Raw genomic sequence first — 16,121 nt, 5'->3', positions numbered from 1 at the left:
CATCCAGTGCTGTTATTAACAAGATGAAACATCATTTCTCAGTCCACATAGTTATTTCTGACAATGGCTTTCAGTTTACCACTCAATTGTTTCAGAGATTTGCTAAAGAGTGGGACTTTATCCATGTTACTAGCAGTCCTGAATACCCACAGTAAAACGGCCTTACCGAATGTGCACTACAGAGTGCAAAGCAATTACTCGAGAGGTCAAAGCATGACAATACCAATATCTTCTTGAATTTACTTAATCTCAGAAATATACCCCGTGACAACCTACTTGGCTTTCCTGCTCAGAGACTTCTATCTAGGCAAACCAGAACAACCTTGCCTATTAGTTCTAGTTTGTTACTTAATGCTAAATACACCAGAACAATCAAAGCCCAACTTTTTAATAAGCGTTATTCTTAGAAGTCCCGCTATGATAAAAATGAGCAGATTTCTTCGTCCGTTAAAAGGAGAGACCGTGAGGATGCAAACAGCGAAAGGCTTTGATCAAACTGGTCAAGTGGGAGTTCTGTGTACTGAGCTGAGATCCTACTTAGTGGAATCTGAGGGTATAGAGTACAGGAGAAACCGTAGACATCTTCTTCCTTTATGAGAAATGACATCACAGCATCATACCTGTGATACAATTCTAGATCTCAGAGCAACCCTGACAATGTTCGTACTGAACAACATGTCGATGTATCCAATCCCATTCCTGATGATGTCCCAGATGTATCCAAAGTTGACTGTTCCTTGAAGACGGCCCTCGTTGCTAGATCCAATTCTGACTTTTATGTTACACGGTCACGTTATATTTCTAGACCTAGTGTAAAATACTCAGCAACTTGGACATATATGTGTCTAATTTTGTATGATTGCATGTCATATTAATTCTGTATAACTGCATGTCAAAAGAACATTTCTGTAAATTGCATAACGTTGAATACTGTCATTTCCTGTATGGACTATTTCTCAAAGAGAGAGGATGTAACTCGGAGCATGTGTATGTACCTTTAAGAAGCATTTCCGGATGTAAGCACGTGCAACAGTGCCATTTTGAGAGAACAGTCCGTTTTAACATGTATGAATGAGGTAGTCAGTCTGTTTATAAGTTTATTTAAGTACAAGTTACAAAGCCTCATTCTGATGTGTTTGTGTGTAATAAAGCTGCTTGAACTGAGCCCACAAATGTTAGTCTGTTTTATCCTGACCAGATGAGCGACTGTGTTCCCTTGTTTTTATTATATTGCATATCCACTTACTGACAAGCCCACTGTCCTCATGCGTATTTGTCATAGTATGCAGTAGCTTGTACATGGTCTGCATTTATTGCACTTGTAATTTACACTGCTTACTGAATCTTGTGGTTTGTAATTTATGTTGTAGTTTTATATTATTTTTAGAATTTTTTTTATCATCATGCATCCAATAAGTTGTTACCAGACACAAATAAGGGAAATAAATGACAGTTGCATTATGTTAAGTCACTGATTAGGTCAATCCTATGTTACACAGTGAAACATTTTTAATAAAAATAGATTTGGTAGAAAACTGCTTACTGTTGAACTTTCAAGTATCTTAACATCTGCTCCCCAGAACTACTGTAGTTGAATTTCAGTTAACAGTCGTTGTAAGAGCTCTAATGCATCATGTAAGTGTATTTTGCTAGTAAAATTCTAGTTTTACATCCTGTGGTAATCTAGTATTTGTTTATATTTTAATTAAGGTAGTCTAGCAAGAGTTCCATCATAAGTATGCTACAGGTGTGAGTTGGTCCATTTGGGTTCACAAGCACATCCCTTTGTAAAGTACTAAATAAACAAAACATTTTTCCATTAATGTGACAATTAACTATGTAGTAGAAAACAGAGTCAAATTCTGTAAAGGTTAGCAATCAAACAGAAATTCATTGCTCTTTAGTCAGTCCAGAATTCTGTTACATAAATGCATGGCTTTCCAAGGCATGCTATCTTGCATTAAAAGTAATCTAGTAAAATGTCATTGTTCTGTTTTTGCAGATGATCATGCTCTTGATATGACATGTTGGATGTTTGATCAGCAGGCATTACAAGAATATATTCTGCTATGCTGTCAGAATCCATTTGGTGGTCTGCTAGATAAGCCAGGCAAGTAAGTATCCCTTGTACATTTTTTGCAGTAAATGACTCTACCACCAGAAAGTTTGCACATTTTTCATGCAACTGTCTGAGGCAGACAATGCACAAAATGATGGTACAGTTAAAGCAGAGGCATTTATTTTAGGTGCATTTTAATACAGAAAACCACAATGATTTGATATGAGCACATGACAATGATGATATACAGTTGCGTCTGCTTTGTCAAGTCCACCCAAAAATTGCAGATGCTTCTTTTCTACCTTTTCCCATTTAGCTTTAGGCATCCTTCAGTCCTTCCATGTCACTGTGCATGTAAGTGTATCTGCTCCTCACTTCTGACTGTGAAAATAGTGCATGTTCATCATAAGGATTACTGCTGTAGCATGAGTCCTTTTCCACTGTATTTAACCAAAGGTGCATGTCTGCTTTTCTGATCTTATCTGTAGAGTTTTATCAGATTCCCTTAGTGAGCTGAGCCCTCCAGTCAGGGAAACAGTCTGAGGCATGACTTAAGAGGAAGAGAAACTAACATTTTTCACTGATTTTGCTACAGGATGTGACATCTAGAGAATGAAATCACCAAACTGTTTAATAATCATTTTCATGTTTTTAAAGTGGTAATATAATGAGTGTATATTTTATTCTTAGATTTGCTTGCTATTTCTAGACATCTAAAGAATAACTACCCAATTTGTAAACATTTCTGTCTGCTTTGTATTGTATAGATTATTTTCTGTATTTGGAGTGTTGAAACATTGAATTCAAAACTCAGTGTTGTGAAGTTCATGATATCCCCAGAAGAGATAACAAACCTGTGTACATGTGCAGGCTAACAGAAGGAACCTCTGGCTGTTACTGAGCCTTTGCTGTTTAGGTGAGGAACACTAGATGAAAATCATCATTCCTACTGCTGTAGTAGCCCTTAGGCTATATGGGCTGATTCCTGCCAGACGGGTAAAATGGACAATAGGTTATTCTTCCATAGTACAGCTTGTTGTCTGTCACTTGGGTAAGAATGAAACCAGGTAATTGCTAGCTTATCTATGGAGAGTGATTTTAATGTGTTTGAGTAGCTGGTGATTTACCATATCAAATGCCTTGGATAGGTCAAGGAAGAGTGCTGAGGAGAGCGTGTTGTCGTTACGGTTTTGATTTATTGTATGGGAGAAGGAGAGAAGGGCTGAGGTTGTACTATGGCAAGGTCTAAATCCGTGCTGGGACGGCGCTAGGAGAGTGTTTTGATTCAGATGGGCAAGAAATTGCTTGTGGATACATTTTTCCGTTATTTTAGCCAAGGGAGACAGAATGGCTATAGGCCTATAATTTGAAAGTTCAGTGGAATCTCCCCCTTTATGAAGAGGAACAATATGGGAGATTTTCCAGATGTGAGGGATATAGGTTTCGTGGATAGTTCTATTGATTAAAATTGATATGGGGTATGCTGTTTCATTAGCGGCTTTTTGGAGATATTCTGTAGGTAGTAGTTCTGCTGAAAGGGTGGTGGGTTTCACTTTTTAAGCAGGGACAGTACTGGACCAAGTTTAAAGGGGATCTTATTATCAGGTGTGGGGTTGGTGGTACTTGGGGTACAGGGAGATAGCTTACTGGCTGGGATTGCATGGTTTCTGTAAAAGTGTTAAATGTGTTAGCAACAATTTTAGGAGGCTGTTGGAGGGTAGTTAAGGGGGTAGGGGTAGCTGATTGGCCTGGGTGAAGAAGTTTGTTTATGCCTGACCAGAATTTTTGTGGTTGATTTTGGTGCTTTAGTTGCAGATTACAGTAGTAATTATTTTTGTCTAGCATAATAGACTTCTTTGTATCATTTCTCAGCTGTTTATATATAAGGTGGTCTTTTGGGGACTTAGTGGTTCTCCAGGAGGTCCATGCTTTGTTTCTGCTAATAATTTTTGTCTTGTATCATTGGACAGCCATGGTGCTTCTTTTTATTGGTTCTGATAGTGCGTGGGGGAGCATGGTTATCCAGGATAGCAAGAAATGTAGAGTTAAAGTATGAGACTGCTTCATCTAGTGGAAGTAGCCGTAGGTTGGACCAGTCACATGTGTTAAGTTCATTCTGAAATTTGGTCTGAATAAAGTTCTTACAACTTCTAATGGTTTTAAAGAAAGATTATTGAGGGATGTCATTTCTTTTTCTGATTATATAGGTCAGGAAGTGATCACTAAAGTCCTCAGGTAGGGTGCCTGTTTTTTATATCTGGTGTAGGTTGTTTATTAATATCCAGTCTAGGATACTTTCCTTTTTGTTAGGCTTATTGATTCTGGTTGGGGAAGATATCATCTGGGAGAAGTCATGCAAATTTATATGGGTGGAGGGGAAGTCTAAAGAGTAAGTATTCCAGTCGATATTAACATCCTCGAGAATAATAGTTTCCTGGGGGCAGTTAATGGAGAGCCATTGGAGGATACCCTCCAAGGTATTTGTGTTGTCACCTGGGGGAATATAGATACATGCAATGTTTATAGATTTGCGTTTGTTGAGTTGGACCTTTGTGATGAGTATTTCTGCATTGTTAGTAAACAAGGCATTTGAGGTCCTAGTTTTGGATACTTCCAGAGTAGATTTATACAAGATGGCTACCCCCCTCCTTTCTTACAGATGCAATCAAGTCTTAATATATTGTACCCTGGGGGTATAATCTCATTATCAATGGTAGTAGGCTTGAGCCAGGTCTCAGTAAGGCATAGTACATCAGGGGAGTGGACATCCAGGAGGGCATTTAAGTAGTGAATTTTCTTGTTTATACTTCTAATGTTTAGGTGCCACACTAGGAGTGAGCTGGGGACATTATTTGAGTTTCATAGGCTGGTATGGATGTCATTTGTGGGGTTAATAGTAACAGATGGAGTTGGGCATGGGTTAGGGTGGATGTCACCATCAACTATAAGGTTAGGTAGTAATCTAATAGCAAGTTTTTGGAGTTTTAATAATAGTTTGTGGTAGTATTTACTTCTAGGTTTAATGTATGAAGCATGAAAGGGATGTTGAGTTTTTGCATTAGAAGAGTTTGATGAGAGGTGGGGTAGTGGTTGGTTAGAATTATGTGGCTGATTAGTAGTACTGGTTTTGGTTCTAGGGTAGTGAGTGCCAGGGAGGTGTTGGTATTCATAGGCTGTGAGAAGATAGAGAATTATAAGTGGGGGTATTAGACAGTAAATAGGATTAGAGTTTGAAGATTTGTTAAAAGTATGTGGAGGCATTGTAGGGGTATTTGAGTAATGCTTGTTTAAAATAGAGTTGGGGTGTTTATAATTAGCATATGGTGAGAAACTGGAGAGAGTTTGAATAATGGGGCTGGGTCCTGTGAATGATTGGTTAATGCTGATTGATTCTGATGAGTGGGAGTGGTGTCTGATGAGGGGGAGTGGCAAGGTGATAAGTGTAGGACAGCTGGGGGCGTGTGGGAATTGGGGAAACGGAGTGAGACTGAGGGAACGGAGTTAGTAGAGCCAAAAGAAGAAGAAGATCAATTTAATTTAATTATTTAATTAATTCATTCATTAATTTAAACTGTACTGACAAGAAATCTGCTCTACTTTTACTTTTATAAGTTACGAGAATGGGGAAAGTGTTGAGTATGTGTGTGCTGCTCATGAAAACACCGACTCTCTCTAGCTACACTTAACCGCTTTTGGTGCTTTTCCCAGGTAGCAGCATGGATACTTACTCTAGACTAGGTGGCTCTTTTCCCGCAGTACCTAGAAGGAAATAATCGCTTACCAAGAGTCCTTGCTGTTGTCACAGATTCAGTCTGTCCCTCAGCAGATAGTGTGTGAACCTGCATAGTGGCCATTGAGTGCTCCTCAGACCACTCACTTACCTCTCCAGCTTCCTCTGTTGTAGTCCTTCCAGCCAGCATGAACCCGGGGCCAGCCATGTCCACTTCTGCTGTTCCAGTGTTCAATACAGGCATGAGAGAACCATCTTCTTTTTGGCTGGAGGAGACACGAGGAGATTCTTTTTATGGTAACTGGGGGAAGGGGCCATTAGACCAGGCAGATGTCATTCTTTCAAGTTGGTCCTTTTCAGCTGAAACTCCTATTAAGAAAAAAAAATTAAACATTGTTCTTCTGATAAAGTTATTTTTTTTTAAAAAAAAGTGGAGGTCTGAAGTAGCTTACTTCATTTGGTCATCAACCTGTGGGCTTTGGATCCAGACTGGATCAAAGACAGCAGTTTCACCAGCATCAGATCCAAGCTCCTCCCCTTACCCAAAACACCACTGCATCTCCTTCCTTCCCTCAGATCTTGTTTGCCGCGGCTTCGCCTACAACGTGCTCCCTTGAGCTTCAGGCTGGTAGGACAGTTTGCGGGTTATTTTATGTGTGTGTGTGTGTGTGTGTGTGTGTGTGTGTGTGTAGAGCTTTTTGGGTATACTTTGACCCTTTTTCCGTACCTCCCCTTCGCATTCTCCTTTAGACAAAAAAAAATAAAAGTAGAGAGTTTTTTGGGTAATTTAGTTAGTGCAAGCCTTCTTCCCGTGTGTGTGTGTGTGTGTGTGTGTGTGTGTGTGTGTGTGTGTGTGTGTGTGTGTGTGTGTGTGTGTGTGTGTGTGTCGTGGGGTTGGGTTGTCAGCCTTTGGTACTGTGTACCTATTTGGCTGGATTATAACAGATCAACAAAAGTTGATCTTTAGAAAATGCACAGTGTGTGGCCATAAGTTGTCACCTGCGGATGGCCACACTCTGTGTTGTTTGTTTGAGGGCAGCTCACTTATCCACTGACTGCTCCATATGTGCGGGGTTTAACCCCAGGGCCCTGAAAGACCGCAGGGCCAAGTTGATTTTGAAGGGGCTTCTCCCCTGAACGGAGGCGGCCGCCTCCTCGTCTTCTGTTGTGACTGTTTCGGCGGTCATGGCTGTGACCGCTTCTACCATAACTATTGTGTCCTCCCCTCCCTCCTAGGCTGGGACTCACCATCCTGACCACAGACCTGGGGAAAAGGAGTCTAGGAAAGACAGAGAGAGAGAGAGAAAAGGGAAGGAAGAGATCCCCGGAACACTCGGATCCGGCGGGTCCTCCTCCCAAGCTACCTGCCATTACCAGGCCCACTTCCCCTCGACTCGGAGCCGGAGGAGGTTTGACCTCCTTCTAAGGCCTCCCTTCACCGTCCTTCCCAGCCAGCGTTGTTGGCTTCTTCAAGGTCGACTAGGAGTTTATCAGAAGCCGACATGGAAAGGAGGATGTGAAGGTTTATTCGCACCCAGCTTCAGATGTGGGGGTCTTACTGGCACCCTCTCCCTCTGGAGGGGGGAGCTCACTACCATTGTTTGCCCTGATTTCTCCTTCTCCACTCTGTCCTCCGGTTTCGGAGTCCCTGGATCTGAGAGGTTCTGGAGTCAGGGGCTTGATGCCGGCAGTTACCTTGAGTGTGTCAGGTCTGACCGGATCAGATCCGAGCTCTGAGCCTTAGCCTGGGTGTCGGATCTGAGGGGTTGGGTTTTTCTCCTATGGCTCCGACTTTGTTGGGTCACAGCCTACCCCTCGGGGTCTATGCGCCTTCGGGCTCGGCTCCGATCCCTGTGTCGGATCTGGGGAGAGCATCCTCTCCTTCAGTGGCTTGGGGAGACTCGCTCCCCCTTGGCATTTGACGTGGTGGACAGGGTTCTCTTTAATGGATCGAGGCCCCTAACCATCTCCTTGGAGTCCACCCTGACCTCCTCTCTTCTGGGTGTGTCTTCTGCCATCCTGCTCATGCAGGGCCAGCTCGTGCTCGACATGCTCCAGACTGTTCCCCTCAAGGAACCACAAGCTGTTCATGAGTCCCACTGAAAGGGTTCCTCACAAACGCAAGTGCAAGAGGAGGCACATGGACATGCCCCCCCAAGTCCCTCACTGAGGATACCGACTTGGAGGAAGGGGAAGGCTCCCCCAGATCACCCCCCCCCGAGGATATCTCCTTTAGAGACATCATGGAGATCCTGCGCCAGCGGAGGGGTTGCCCCCCCCAAGCCTTCCTCAGATGGGTCTTTGTTTCTGGAGGCATTTGACACAAGCCTATCTACTTCTTTGGTGTGCCCCCCCCCCCAGCCAACCCCCTGGTGGACCTCATTACCACCAGGGCAATGGAAAGAGCCGGATACCCTAGAGCCAATTCCAAAACATCCAGATAAAACTTTGAGCCCCCTGGTAGATAGACCAAGCTGGAATAATGGGTCCCCAGTAGATGCCATGGTGGTAGTGGCCGCCATGAAGAAGGAAGAAGGAACTAGCTCAGGAGAGTTCTATGGTCCATCTTCCAGACCGAGAGTCCAAGATGATGGACCGTCTGGGAAAGCGGACTTATGCTTCAGCCACATTTTGTATAAGGGTGCTGAATTATTTGGCTCACATTACCAGACTTCAGTGTGACCTGATAAAAGAGTACACTGAGTCTCCCCTGGCGTCCATGTCACCAGAGGATAAACGCACATTCTGTACACGAATGGCCACTCTGAAAGCGGTTGCCAACATGTCCATGTGCCTCCTTTCTCATGCGGCCGGGTCTGGCGTTGGCATGAGGCAACACACCTGGCTCTGGCTATGTAATTTCGCAGAACCCTTCAAGGCGTCTTTTGCGAAGGCTCCCTATGACAGCTCTTCCTTGTTTGGGAAGACTGTTCGTAACACACTTGTCCAGAGTGAGAAGAATGGGAAGACACTGTCTCCCATTGGGATCTGCTTCTCTAACCTACAAAGATCCTTTTCCAGGAATCAGTGGGGCCAAAAGAAGATGTGGTTCCAGAAGTCTCGGTATTCCCAGGACACTCAGGACTCCTTTTCCCCTAGAGGTAGAGGGGGACAAAACAGACACCGGCACAGAGGCAGGGGGGGTCTAAAGAACTTTGGGTCTTGAGAACCATTCTTGGACAGACCCGCGCAGCAGCCCTGAGGGGCTGCCTGACTACTCTGCTCTGGAGGCAGTCAGGGGCTGCTTTTCGATCCACCTTACGGTGTGGGAGTCTGTGTCAACAGACCGTTGGGTGCTCCAAATAATATCCAGAGGTTACACAATTCCCTTTGTGACACATCCCTTTCCCCCAAAGCACCTCCTGGACGTTCCACCCATGCAAAGGGAGGCAGCAGTGCTTGAAGTAGAAAACCTGCTAAAGCAAATGGGCCATCCAGCCTGTCCCCCGATCAGTCCGGATCAGGCATCTATTCCAGGTTCTTTTTTTTTATGCCAAAAAAAGACGGGGGACTTGAGGCCGATTCTCGACCTTTCCATTCTAAACCTGTCAGTTGCCAAAAAAAAGTTCCGGATGGTCATTCTGCAGTCCATCCTGTCTTATCTGCAGGAAAACAACTGGATGTGCTCAATAGACCTCCAGGGTGTGTACTACCATATAAAGATGCACAGATGTTCCAGGAGGTTCCTCCGCTTTTGGCTAGGGGCCAATCACTACCAGTTCCGGGCCCTACCCTTCCATCTCACCACAGCTCCCAGGGTGTGCACCAAGGTCATGGCAGCAGTAGCAGCTCACCTGAGGCTTCAGGGCATACAGGTCTATCAGGGCATACAGGTCTATCCGTACCTGGACGATTGGCTCCTTGCCGCTCCCAACAGGCATCTACTCTATCAAGCCAGGGATTATTTCCAGAAGTTGTCAGACTTGCTGAGCATCACAATAAATATATCCAAGTCCTCTCTAGAACCTGTTCAGGTCCTGGTCTACATAGGGGCGAGAATAGACATCTTGCAATCCAAAGTCTTTCAGACTCCAGAGAGGGTTTGGAGCTTAAATTTTCATGTTCTCGCGATCCTTCAGTATCCCTTTCCCCCAGCCAAAGTGAGAGCCCCAGGATCCATGGCAGCCACTATCACTCTTCTTCCTTGTGCTCATCTTCACATGCGGGTTCTGCAGTAGATGTTGGCAGTCCCAGTGGTCCTTATTGGATTGACAATTGACATATCCGATTCGCATAAGTGAGGCGTGCAGGAAGTCCCTCCTCTGCTGGCTACACTCTCTGGAGATAGTAGAGGGGCGGTCCTTTGTTGTAGCCCCTCCCCAAGCCACAGTGACTATGGACGCCTCCCATCTAGGGGGGCATTGCTCGGGCAGGACAGTCCAAGGCACGTGGTCCGTGAACGAGACCAATCTACATATCAGTGTTCTGGAGATGAGAGCAGTCTTAGTGTTGCAGGCCCTTCATGCCTTTCTTCCTATGTGAACTATTGCAATTCAGACAGACAATATGCCAGTGGTCTGATACATCAACAAACAGAGAGGAACCAGATCCTACCCCCTTTGTCGAGAGGCCATGAGAATGTGGGAATGGGCGATCCCCGACAACCGTTTTCTGATAGCAACGCATATTCCAGGTCAGTCAAACATACTGGCGGACAAATTGAGCAGGACTATCCTAATGCCTTACAAGTGGTCTCTGAATTCTTATGTAGCAGATCAGATCTTCCTCGAGTGGGGTCGGCCTTGCTGTGATCTCTTAGCATCTCCTTCCAACATGAAGTGCAGCGATTTCTTTACTCTGATTCCCCCTCAGGGGGAACTCCCCAGAGACGCTCTGGTCCATGCTTGGCCTCCTGGTCTTCTTTATGCATACCCTCCATTGCCTCTCATGACAAAGTTTTTACAGAAGGCTCGTTGGTTGGGGAGCAGAGTCATCATCATTGCCCCATTCTGGCCTCACCAAATCTGTTTTTCCTGTCTGTGGTCTCATCTGGTAGCTCCTCCTTGGATCTTGGATCCGATCCTGGATCTTATTTCGCACCTATCGGGGATTCCTGTCCCAGATCTGGGCAATCTGAAGCTCACGGCTTGGCTGCTCCAGTTCTGTTGTTTGCCAGGACTCCCGGACTTTCTTCCCGTGTTAGATCTATTCTGGTGGCAAATCATAAGTCATCTGCTAGAAAAGTTTACCGTAGTAAATGGAAGCGTTTTTCTATCTGGGCTTCTCCGAGGGATTTAGATCTTTTTACGCCTCCATTGCCAGCGGTTCTTGAATTTTTAACACACATTTTCCAGCAGAGTGCCTGCCAGCTCTTCTATGGTGAAAGTTCAACTGGCTGCCATTTCTAATTTCCATGTAGGTGAAAACATGAGGTCTTTAGCTTCTTCCAGACTCTGCGAAACCTTTATTAAAGGTACCTTTCTTTTAAGGCCTCCGGTAAAGGACCCTTCTCCTCCTCGGAACCTTACCTTAGTTTTACAGACGTTAGTTGCTCCGCCCTTCCAGCCAGCTGCCTCTGTGGACTTGAAGTTTTTGTTTTGGAAAACGGCTTAACTAGTGGCTGTCACCTCGGCTAGGAGAGTGTCAGAACTTCAAGCATTATTTGTTAAACTTCCATATAAGAGTTTTCGTAAAGACAGGGTCTCACTTTGGACTAATCCTTCCTTTTTGCCTAAAGTGGTTTCAGAATCAAATTTCAATTAATCAGTCAATCAGTCTACCTGTCTTTTTTCTAAATTTTCAGAACAGGGGGGAATATAAACTACATTTGTTAAATATACATAGGCAGTTATATTTCTACTTACACAGGACTAGGCCCTTTTGCAAGTCTGACCAGTTATTTGTGTCCTTTGCTAGACCTTTTCTGGGTAAACCAGTTTCCAAGGTGACAATTGCCAAGTGGATTTCCCTTTGCATTCTGCAAGTTTACACAGATAAAGGTATGCCTATTCCCGGGAGGGTTCATGCCCATTCTACCAGGTCCATGGCTACGTCAGCTGCTTTTTGGTCCAGAGTATCCCTTGGCGATATTTGTTCAGCGGCTACTTGGTCCTCATATCATACTTTAATTTCTCATTAGAAATTGTACATGGTTTCCAGAGGGAGAGCATCCTTTGGCTCTGCGGTTCTCCAGAATATCCTTCTATGAGGGCCTCCCAAGGTTATGGTAGCTGGGGACTCTGTCCCACAGGTTGATGACCAAATGAAGGTTACTACTTCAGATAAAGAAATTAGGTACTTACCATAACATTCCATCTGAGTAGTTAGACTTTGCCATCAACCGTCCCTCCCTCCTTCCCCCTGGCCTTGCTATTGGGTTCTTTCACTTGAGTGACTAAGAGATAATACCCTTGCGGCCCTCTTGTCTTGTGGTTCAGATTTTTGCTGATCGGGCTCATGTGTTGGGTGGCAAACTCAATCTGAGGGAAGGAAGGAGATGCGGCGGTGTTATGGGTAAGGGGAGGAGCTTGGAGCTCTGATATGATGCTGGTGAAGCTGCCGTCTTGGATCTGGTCTGGATCCGAAGCCCACAGGTTGATGACAAATGAAGTCTAATTACTCAGATGAAACGTTATGGTAAGTACATAACTTCTTTTTCCTTACTTTTGCTGGACTGGCATTACAGGCAGTAAATCCTTGTGTGCAGAAGCCTTTACAGATGGCCGTTCCCTGTACATTTATTCCTGAGGAAACATTTCTGATGGTTCTGATTTTGACAGAGATGAGGCTTTTTTTCCTGCAGATTCCCAAGCCCAGTTCTCTGGTTGTGAGGAAAATTTTAGTTCTTATCCTGCTGTGAAGGAGTGCTCCTTTAATCAGACCATTGCCAGGATGAATGAGATACTTTATGGTAACAAGTAAATATTCTCCCTGAACTGCAGAGATACTATGACATGTTACAAATGGATATACCTCGTTCCTCTCTCATCCCTCCTATACTGCCAGCCCTGGAGGATGTGTTGAATGGTGCCTGTACTCATTCTGATGCCCAGCCATCAGTCTCTATAAAAACAGATTATCTCTATAAGGTACCTAAGGCTAATATATTTCTTTTCTCTTAACTTGGATATGATCCAGCTGCCATTCATACTAGGAACAGGCTGATCCTCAATATGAACCCTTTACTTGGTGATAAGGTAAAATTTTGGATCTCAAAGGTAAGAGAATGTTTTCTTCTTCCACTTCAACCTTTGAATTATCAGGCATATATGCTGAAATCTACATTTTGTCGTATGGACAGTCTGAGGGGATTGCATCCGCTCTTCCTACAGATGAAAGCTCTTTTTTGAACCAAACTATTTCTACTCTTTCTTTGGTCTCTAAAACTTTGGAGAGTGTGTACAATTGTACAGATACTATGTCTAGGGCCATGGCTGCTGCTATAGTATTGAAAGGATTGAAAGATATGGTTTGGTATGTAACCAAACATTTGCGGATGAGGTAAAGCCTGAAATCTTGGATTCATCTTTATTTAAGGAGGTATTGTTTGGTTCTTCTCCTATCCAGGTTTTCAAACAATATGATAAAAGAGGAAAGTTCATGGAGTGCCTAAGTTATTTCATGTACCCCAATACAAATCTTATAGGCTTCCCTCGTGCACAAAAGGTGGCTCGAGATCATCCCTCTCATGCCGGCTAGTATTCAGATTGGTACTATTAATGCATGATATTTCAGGTGCCAGTGGTGGACTCTGTCTCCATCTGTCTACCTGGTGAAATATCTGGCAGCATTGGTGGGATTCAAACCCCATCCATGGCACCATTCTTCACATATTTCAGAGTGCATTTAGAAATCTGAGCCATTTTGGGACATGGTGAGAGTCCTATGTGAAACTATAAATTAGTTTGTTTGGTGTATGGTAAGTTGGAGTTTGAGTTTAGTTTAGGTGTCTAGGAAATCAGCCTAGAGGCAGTATGGTTTCAGCAGATATAGAAATGCCCCACTTCTTTCCTCAGGACTGAATGCATGATGAGCACTAAACCCGAGTAAGGAAGAAGTGTTCTCACAATATAGACATGGATATGTTCAAGCTAGAGAGTCTCGAGATAAAACATGTTCAGACTTCAGGCATTGAAGAGTACAACCTTGATGTAGTTAGAATTGGAATATGCTCTAGTTTATCTTCTGTGCTGGACTTTGCCTAAAAAAAGAAACTGTTGGTGTGGTTAGGGCTTGGGTCAGTAAGCTGAAGGCCTGAAGTGAGAGATGCATGCTGTTCTTTATGAAGCAAATTAATCTGTTTTGCTTCTTATCTCAAGATGACATCATCCCCTCTTGAATGACTGCAAGTACTTAAGACAGTTATCTTTTCCTTGTATTTAGGCATCCTGAGAGAGGGAAGGATTCCAGTGTGCACCAGAATCTTACTGACATGGGCATGGTGAGATCCAACACCTCTGTGTATATCCATCAGGATCAAGCATCTCAAATTAGTCAGACCCGTGAGCTACAGTATTGTCATATTCATGTTTGCCTAGTATAAGGGGCTTGATAAGTCTTGTAACATCATGGATCCTGGTGCCAGAGAGAACTGGCCTTGTCCAACCTTAAAAGCATGGAGTCACAGTACCTAACAGTAAAGTCCCCAGTTATTAGAGCATTTCCATTAGAATATGAGGGTTTAGTGGCAGTAGATGATCATTTTGCAGCCTGGTGACCCTTTGCTGTGTGTGAGGGTGGTGCTATGTTTGTATATTTCAGCTCAGACTTTACCTTCCTCATCCCCCCCCCCAATCTGACCATCTGCAGCCTGGTTGCACTATTTTCTTTAAATATCCAAGGTACTACTTCCTTGGGGCAGGGACCACACTAGTGATGGGCTGGGCATGGGAAGTAGAGTGAAGCAGCTTGTAGCATCACATACAATGGTACTGCATGTCTGCTATTTTTGGGGTATTACTTAAGTGGATGGAGCTAGTGACATCATGTGCATAACTATGTAATGTTTGTTAGATCCATTGCCCCCCCACCCATAGTTTAGTGGCAGTTTGACCCTCGATTTATGGCATATCTCCATCATTTACATCATGTCTTAATTGAAGTCAGAAACACCTCCTTCCTAGAGTGAGCAAGCCAACAAATCCACAATTTCTTGCCTTTTTGGCACAGTCTTCTCCCACATCTTATTTTCCTGGCTCTTGAGTGAAGAGATTTGGAGTATCTTCTTGGTTTAAACTTGGAATGTGGGTATTATCCTGCCATCTGAAATTGGGCTATAATTATTCCAGTGTGTTAAGGGAGATAAGCATGGCCCTGGCAACTGAAGGCCCATTAGCTTGAGTTTTCTTAGCAAAGACCATGAAATGTATCTTAATAGAAGATCATTAGCATGGATTTTTGATGGAACATTCCATTGTCACTAACTTCGTGGATTGCTTTCAAACTGTGAAATAGGGTGGATGTTGCTTATTTTCAGAATCTGTTTGACACTGTACAGCGAAAATGTGTAACATTTAACTTTTTACAGTTTAAATACAAATTCAGATTTTAAGTGGATAATTGGTTAAGTAAGAGGGATATATTTACTTTTCATGGCAAGTGTTCAGTAGCAGCTAAACTACGGCTTTGCTTGTATAGACAAGCTTCTAGTAAAGTTCTTCTAAGTACTCTGTTGCAAGAATCTGTTTTGTGACCTGTTTTATTAAGTATAGAAATGGCTCCATTCTGAAAGCATGAAAATAGTTGGATTGTCAAGTTCACAGACAGCTGTAGAATTGTACTTCTTTCCTCATATACAGTAGCGTCTCCATTTAAATAGTAATTCATTATTAGTTCATAATTAGGCACTGATATCTGCAGTTGAGATTTTCAAAAATTGATTATTCACTTTGGTCCACATAATCCAAAACTTGACTTTAATGTGCCTGTTAACTTTATCTTTTGCTGAGAATTGGGCTATTGTTATAGCTTTGAGTCTCTTTTTTTAAACACCATTTTGATTTTGCAATGAAGATGGCATACACAACGTTTTCAATTTTTTTGTACTCTGGTACTGCATATGATGAGCATTGAGTTTTCAAACACGTAGCTCCATTTTTGTACCCTAATGAAAAAAGAAATTGGCAGTTGTATATGTTTAAATGACTTACCATTACTATGGGGAGCTTTGAAAAACAGTTAAAGCTAGTAAAGACTGCAAATTATATGTTAACTTTTGTAAGAATGGGTTATGTTTCCTTCGGTCATCAAGTTCAAGAACTAAGTGCTGAAAATACTGTTGTTCCTTACAGAAATTTATTTTATCTATATAAATCTACCTATTTTATCCTATGTGTGTGTGTGTATATATATATATATATATATATATATATATAGACATATATACATATATAT

General features: G+C 43.1%; 1 protein-coding gene across 1 annotated transcript in view; it reads left to right on the top strand.

Annotated features, from left to right (window-relative positions):
• The window catches only part of LOC122804334 (protein farnesyltransferase subunit beta-like), a 968,002-nt gene that overhangs the window by 752,797 nt on the left and 199,084 nt on the right, over positions 1-16,121 (top strand). The window contains exon 10 of the mRNA XM_044074139.1: positions 2,003-2,114. Within this exon, the coding sequence (XP_043930074.1) occupies positions 2,003-2,114 (112 nt within the window). The remainder of the gene's footprint in view (positions 1-2,002; positions 2,115-16,121) is intronic.

Source organism: Protopterus annectens, chromosome 6.part0 (genome assembly GCF_019279795.1).
Source record: "Protopterus annectens isolate FY-2018-M chromosome 6.part0, PAN1.0, whole genome shotgun sequence".
NCBI classification, from domain to species: domain Eukaryota; kingdom Metazoa; phylum Chordata; order Ceratodontiformes; family Protopteridae; genus Protopterus; species Protopterus annectens.
This window is presented reverse-complemented; position numbering and strand designations above follow the sequence as displayed.